The sequence below is a fragment of the Calliopsis andreniformis genome, chromosome 12 (assembly GCF_051401765.1).
Source record: "Calliopsis andreniformis isolate RMS-2024a chromosome 12, iyCalAndr_principal, whole genome shotgun sequence".
Lineage (NCBI taxonomy): Eukaryota > Metazoa > Arthropoda > Insecta > Hymenoptera > Andrenidae > Calliopsis > Calliopsis andreniformis.
In genome coordinates, this window is record NC_135073.1 from 13,074,942 (window position 1) to 13,082,816 (window position 7,875).

General features: G+C 40.8%; 1 protein-coding gene across 1 annotated transcript; it reads right to left on the reverse strand.

Moving 5' to 3' along the window:
• Positions 1-3: 3 nt before the first annotated feature.
• LOC143185530 (uncharacterized) lies at positions 4-7,525 on the reverse strand. The gene is made up of 9 exons (XM_076388613.1): positions 6,902-7,525; positions 4,505-4,614; positions 4,021-4,116; positions 3,778-3,940; positions 2,745-3,402; positions 2,257-2,644; positions 1,869-2,177; positions 1,383-1,799; positions 4-1,240 (listed from the first exon to the last, which is right to left on the reverse strand). Exons 1-9 carry the CDS (start codon positions 6,950-6,952, stop codon positions 826-828), a joined length of 2,607 nt encoding a protein of 868 aa, XP_076244728.1. The 5' UTR covers positions 6,953-7,525; the 3' UTR covers positions 4-825.
• Positions 7,526-7,875: the final 350 nt, after the last annotated feature.

Genomic DNA, 7,875 nt, shown 5'->3' on the forward strand with positions numbered 1-7,875 from the left:
CAATAAAATTAAATGCACTTTATTGTCGTTTCCCAAGCATACTGTTTGAGAAGAAAGTAAGATACGGTTGCTAACGTAATTCATAGGTATATTTTACAAATTTAAGCTAATTACTTAATACCTAAATCGAGGTATAGCGAAGGGGTTTGTCGTCGCGGTGCAAATGGTTTTGTGCATCGTGTGGAAGAATAGTGTGATTACGCGAATGAAATACGTCACCTGTGATTTAAGTACATTCTTCTTTAGTTTGTAACCTTAAGGTGTATTGTAAAATTTATAGTTGAATATCAAAGAAATTTTCCGTCGATTTCACGAATTTCAAGCTACGCGTGCGATATGAAAGTATTTTTTAGAACGAGTAACGACAATCGATACCTAAACTGTAAATAGATGCTAAAAGGAACTAACATTTCTTTAAAAAATCAACAGGCAGTAGAAATGAACAAATATAAATAGATATAAAAGGTCTTACCATAATTTTTTAAATGTTTCATTATTAAAGGTGGAAACATTGAAATGAAAAAACTTATATATTCTTAAGGATCAAAATATACGAAAAATGAATGACTTTCCATGATCGTATGATCGGAAGAGCACCTTGAAAAGCTTTCTTTATTCTCTTATTGCCTAGTTTATCACTGATACGTATTTTATCTGATATTTTCTTTCTCGTGTACAGAAGTATTTCGATTTACTTTTCTGTTTTAAAAAACATATCCTGGACTTATTTCCTCCTGATTTGTCTTGACCGATAAGATGCATTTTAAAATCGTTCGTTTCACGTTTCACGGCGCGTGATGTCAGCAAGTATATTCATAGATGAAATTAAACGTTTATAGAATCTGATTTCGCGGTTGACGACGAATGCCTCCTAAGGTAACCAGCGAATAGTTGCCTTGCCTGATTGAGCACTCGGATGACGTTGTGTCGACGGACCATTTTATCGAAATGCATGGCCATTTCGTTATAATCCATTTGATTACGCATCACAAAGTCTCTGTGTTGAAGCAATAACGTGATGCATAGGAACATGAGGAACGGATTGCCGCCGCCGAACTCGCTTGGCGGAGGTAACGGGCTTGCTCCCAACTGATCTTCGCTGGTACCCGCTGGAATGAGATTCGTTAGTTCTGTAGCTTCTTCACAGTGTTCTTGTACAGGCTGTTTCATTGGACTTTCAGGTACTGCCGCGTTTTGGTGCCAGTTTTCTGTCTCTTCGCTATCTGACGCAGACTCAGACCTGCGTTATAAAAATTTACAATAAACGATTTTATTGTACTTCTACAATATTTATTACAGCCAACGTGACCCAAGTCCTTTTGTGTGGCTCTGAGGTACAGACTTTTTGTTCTGCTATTCTTTATTTCTAGAGAAATTCTTACCTCGTATTACGTTTTAGAAGCCTAATAGGAGTAACAGATTTCACACCGTTCTGATCCTCCAATATCTCTCCATCATACTCGAGCTCTGCTTGCTCATCAGGTGTAGCTGGATGATTTTTCTGCTGAAGCGTGTGAAGAGGGTTTTCCCAGACAAACACGTCTGCAGCTGGGCTACATCTCGCTAGTTCTGTTTCCGTTTCACTTTCAACTAAATCGCTCTCTCGTTTAGAAAGAACGCAATCGCATTGTTGATCACTAGGCGGCGATGGCCCGAAGACTTGTCGATCGAGCGATTCTAATTCCAGTCTTAATTCTCTGGTCATCGAAGTGGTCATTGGGAAGAAATCTGTTGGATCGTCAGGAGAGCTCGGTTCATCCCTTAAAACTTTCATGACTCCACTCTCGCTGGAGACACGCCTATAAGGTAAAACAATTTTTAATTACGAACATAGAGGAAGAATGTTCAATATGTAATTTTAAAAGAACCTCAATTCTGGTTCAATGTCACTTGGTGTTACTTTACTGCGATTCAGACTCGTGAAGTTTAAAAATTCATTCAAATTTTTTACCACCCTGGCGCACTTCTTTTCACCATCGGTCTGTTCACTATTTTTATTCTGCTCTCTACCGGGCAATGATAGTCTCTCTTTCAATTCCAGTAAGTTTACGCGTTTAGCTTTGCCAGGCAGGGAGCCTGTACTTAGGCACTTTTCCGTGGATTCTGTGTTCCTTCGATTCTTTGCTGTTGTCAAGTCGTTCTCTGGCTCTGAGAATGTTTCGTATGGCGAACTCGATCTGCAAATAGGAACTTATTACATTTTCGGCTCGATATGAAGATATTATTGAAAAAAGTCACTTGTGTAAAAGAAAATACCTTTTCGAATCTCCATTAGTTTCCGTGGAAGATTGTAAAGAGGGTTCCTCCACATTTAAAGCTTTTCTTTTTCCAGTAGCAGCAATGCTCGCTGAAGAACTTTGCCGCCTTATAGCGCATACTTTTGTATACGCATTTTCACGAATATGTTTCACGTTCGGACTTGGTGGTGGTGAGGGTGGAGGAAAAGGTATTTCGGCTAGACTAAGCTCTCCATTCGGTGGTGACGCTGGTAACGCGGCCCACAGAACTTCGAGCATCCTCAGAGCATCATCCAAGGCAAATTCTCGTTTCATTTCCAACAACAGCCAGCGATAGCAGAAAAGCAAGTCATCAGCTTGGTGAGATTTTAGGTAAGCATAGAAATCAGGATCATAGTGTTGTAAGCCTAAAGAAATATACAGAATTACAAAAAGTCGAGTATGGTTAAATATTGCGAAAATAATCTTCTGAGCGACATATAGGAAATAAAGGACATATCGATGTACCTTCAGCCAAATGAGCGAACTTGGTGGTCATAGCGATTCCATCGAGCATAAAGTTATCCTTCAGTCTTCTCATAAGCGCGCACAAACATATGTAAGCTTGTGCTTCGTCCCTCATAGTGACCAGAAGCGGTGAAGCCAGGTCGCTCATGCCCTGACAGTAGCTGACACTCGGATGATTTAAGGCATAGGTTGTTAAAATATTGAACAGGCTAGCTGTATTCTGATTATCATCGGAGCCACCGTAAAACTTATGATGCCTGTCTGTTCTTAAAACATCTTTTCGCACCATGCTCGTTACATATGCTAGATCTCCGACGTTCTGCCCTTTTTGTACAAGAGTTTTCCATCTTTCCCGAAGATTCTGGTATTCCTGAGACTTCTTTTTCATATAATCCATTCTCTCGCGACCTGACATGCCTTCAGGATATACATTTAAAATATGCTTCCAGACCACTTTGCGCAAACTGGGCTCAATTCCACCGAAGTATATCACTGCTCTTAGCTCCTTAGGGTGTATCACCTGCCCAATAGGGTCTAAAAATCGTCGGAACTCTGCGTCTGTTAATGGAGGTCGCGGTGGTTGAACACTTTGCTGATGAGATGACTCTTCACTCAAGTTACCTAGAGCTCGTTGGACCATGCTCAAGGTTCTCTCCATCTGTAAAAAGGAATTATTTTTATTTATCTAGCTTTATAAATGAATTAAGGTAAATGTCTCAATATCCAGATGCTTAAAACATATGTCTCAATAAGTAAGCAACTTAAAAATGCATGTACCGATACTTGAATTGCATTCTAGTAGCTGAATATTCTATTTTATGATACTTTTTTACTTCGTGGGTATTATTTTTGATTAGCTACATAAGGATTTAAGTTTAAACTTAAATAGAATTAATGTAGTTAAGAGTATCTCTGTTTTCAGAGATAAGCATTCTGTATTATAAATGTGTGATATTGTGAAAAAAACAAGTTTTTCTTTACTCAATTGGCTATGATTTCTTAAGCAAACTGGAGATAATGTAACAATACTCGCCTTATTCATTATGAGACCGGGTAACTTGGGTGTTCTATACGAAAACCCGGTTTCTTGCCGTGCCGCCACTTCCTGCGCATTTTGCTCCCAATAGCACTCGCAGTCGCCAGTTTCACCGAAGGGTTTCAGGTTTACTTGAAGGTATAAATACGGCTCGGAAGCGCTGAAACAACTCCTTATCGTCAACGAAACGTACCATACTCCAATATCTCAGATACTGATAGACTTATCTTTAAGGATTACCTAATAAACGCTGCATCCAAGTCCCAGTCGGAAAGCAGAAATAAATAAGTTTCTGATCCGTAGTCGTCTATTGCTCGATACGACACCGTAAATTCTCTGTGAACATTTAATTAAATTCTTTCATTAGAAGTACTTCTTATATGTTCAAAATTAGAAATTATGATCATCTGGAGTGTTAATAAAAATTCTAATTAAAGTAGAATTTCTAAAAAGACTTGAGCTACAAAAATGATTAATTTTAGAAGTGCTATACAATGTTTTACAACTTTTTTTTATCGATCCTTGTTCGTTAGATGGATATTAAATATTGGAAATGTTTTACCTCTGTAATCTGTGGAAGCATATTATTCATGTTCAAATGTTTTCATAGATAAGCGGTAATCAGTACCATTTTAAAAGGACTGTATACGTAAAACGAATGAGCTTCCCTCTGTTTGCTCATGTAATACACCCGACGATTACTCGGTTTTAACAAATCGCTCACCCTTTGATGTCGAAAGCTTTGATCAGGATACTTTGTAACACTTCGATGGACGTTATCTGCGGGTCCACGCTGAACTTGCGATACTCGGGCTGGTGTCTGGTCTCGCATTTCTAGACACAAAAGAGAAAATCATTTTATATCGTGGCAGTGCTATGCAGCTCATGAAAACAAATATTTTTAACAAGAGGTTCATACTGTTTTGTTTCATATTATTACATTATTATTTTACAGAACAAAACTACCCTTATCCGATTGGATTTTTCTATTGAAAGATTGTCTACGAATTTCATTTCTTATAAAACTTAGAGTTTTGGTATCCTACTATATGTTTATACTGTATATTTAATTATACACTTCGAGTGCACATTTTTTTCCAGTACTACGACGCTTCCCAAGTTCAACTCCTCCTTCTAGATAGACTCTGTAAAATACTGTAGATCATAGACGATCTACTCAGATAATCCTCAGCTCTCAGAAGTTCCAGGGTTAGCCTGGAAGCCCCTAGAGCTTGGAAAATCGCTGTAATTCCGTCGCTTTAGTTTTATATAAGTTGACGACCGTACAGCATGTTTACGTAATCATGCACGCTTTCCTCTTTGGTCGGCCGTAGAAACTCTGGCAGCTTTCGCGCGGGAAACCAGCCGCGGCTGAGCGTTTTAATTACTGCCAGGAAAAACGACTTGAAAACGCGAAACGAGCGGCACACTCTGACGCTTTAATGAATTCCTTGCGCTGCAAAACGGGCCACGAAGTAGGCACCTGCCGATCGATGCAACCGAATTTTACCCTGCAGGATATACGAGCCACTTAGCTGCTGAATGAATAATCTTCAGAGAGTTTAAAGAAGGAAGATTTAAGTGGAGTAGAACTGGGAATTTCTTGTTAATGAGATATTCAGACACAGACGCGGAGATTGTCTCTATAAGTGGACTCTATAATATAATGAGCTCCCTCCAGGATCGATCTGTTTAAGTCTCCTTAAATTGACTAATGATCATCCCCAGCGGAAGTGCAGAATTTAATTATTTATTAGTAATGTATACATGATTTATATATAATTTATTAATCATTTTGAAGGATTTGGGTTCCAAATGCTAATAATTTCTCTTGAAAATGAAACTAGTTCGGGGTTTGTTATCCCGTACAAGGACTAAGTTGTACTATTGTATCGAAGTTCATTAGCGTTAGTTACATAAACATTCTTCTAATTATAATCGCTTTGATGTCAATTAAAAGCGCTTGACTAATTATATAACTGTTCAAACGAATTTATAAGTCTTCAAAGCACGTTGTGTATTATTAGTTTATGAACTTATTAACCCCAACGTGCCTCAGTAATGGTCATTCACTCGCAAACTCACTCGAATTTTAAGTGGATTTTACGTTGCTCCCTTTTTGAGGATCTATTAATATTTTCATTCTAAGATTGAATATCATATTAAACAACTTTCCTAATAATCGATAAGTATAACAAATCGTGAAATTTCTGTTTATATTATCTCACGCTTCGCGATGCATCACATGTCTAGATTCTAGATCTAGAACATCCGAAATTTGTTTTCATAACATGGAAGACGTGTAACATGCATTTGATCTTTCCTGGAAGAGGTGAAGTTCAACTCGTGACTAACGCTCATGAGAGTTAATGATCGCTTAAATGCGATTTACCATGCAAAGCTAGCGGTTCGATAGTCTGTTTGAAACGTGCTTTGGTAACTGCCGAATATGAATGCTTTTATGTATGTTTGATCAAAGCCTGTTATGGCAGTTTCTAATTGGACGCACTTCTACCGTCACGTCGCGGGAAATTTTGCAGCCTGCAACGTTCTAATTATTTTTACAGGACGTTGCTTATTCCAATTAAGGAATGCAATGCATTTCTACGTGACGTTTACTTGTACAGTGTTGTACTGTACAGAGCTGGCAAGACTGCATATAGAAAAAATGCGAAGTTCTATGTTCCCTGTAGACAAGACCACCTGATCTCACATGCATTTCCGAACCTAGCACATTATTGACTAAATTCATCGTAACTACAAACTGAATCGACGTGTTTCCTATATACAACAAAATACTCCTACGTGAAATGTGTCTCAGGTGCAACTTTACCATCAACCTTGCGCAACTCATGTGCCCACTTCCAGTGTACACTATTCCCTCGTTATGACCTCGTTACAGCCGCCACAGATCGACCTGATTAAACCTAGAAACGTCTCGTCTGCCTGCACCGTCAGACATCAAGCTTCCATCGAAAGATCGCTAGCACAAGCAGAATACAAGCAATCGCCCTCGAAAACGCATCCCACGCTCTAAGCTCGCCAGCGTTCAGCGAGCTCACATCGAAGCTCTGCATCTCGTACCCAATTATCGTACCCTTGCTATGCATCATGCTCGTACCTTCACTTTGACGCGTACCGCCTCTCTAGGGCACCCGAACATGTCTGACATCGACGTTCTGCTTCCTCTTCATGCACTCGACAGGACCTCAGACTCGCTCAGGGCATCAGCAGGCCGCGACAGAGGACGAGGGAGACACACGCCTCCTCGAGGACGTTCCCATCGCAGCGCTCGAAATCTAACATCCTCGATCCCACCGAATTGGTGAATTGTCTCGCTAGGTTAACTCGTTTCACGCGGCGTGAACGTACTCAGCTCGCGAGCTTTCGCTCCTCACCGCGAGGAGCATGCTCCCCTCGTTATTCTACTGCACAGTGTTCGTCTCTGTTCGTCTGACCAACGAATTCGAGTCTGACACGCACCAGCTGACACTACGCGTGGACCCTCGCGGCGATCCGCGATGATGAATCACTCAGCGCTGCGAGTCTGCCACAGTCGCGGTTTCGAGATTGTTAATTCGACCTGGAGATGTTGTTTCGCGCCTGCCCTGGGGTCTTAGCCACCGTCACCGCGACATCGTCGACGCCCCGAAATCCACGCCCGATTTTTGGAACGCACGTCTGCTTTCCTTCGCGAGCGAGTAGAGGCAGAGGGCTGTGGAAAGCGACAGGCGAAACGAGGATTGGTGGGAATCGCTCGGAAAATCGGCGATACCTTCTCGCGCGAGCGAAGAGATGAGCGACGTGAAGCCAGGCGCGGTTCGCGGAAGGCTAGCGCGGCGTATCGATTTATCTCGAATGGGGGGATTTTTTAAGATGGACGCTCGATTCGAGAGAGTAACTGATGAACGTAGGTTTGTTTGGGGAGGAATTGTTTTTGGGGTTGTGGAAGAGGTGTGTGTAGATGTTTTTGATTTTGGATAGGTGAATATGTGTCGTTTCGTTTTGAAAAGAGATAGAGGGAAGACGCCTGACGTTTGTGGAAATTTGGACAGCACTGGTAGAGCCATCTAGTGGCGAACTGCTTTAGTGGAA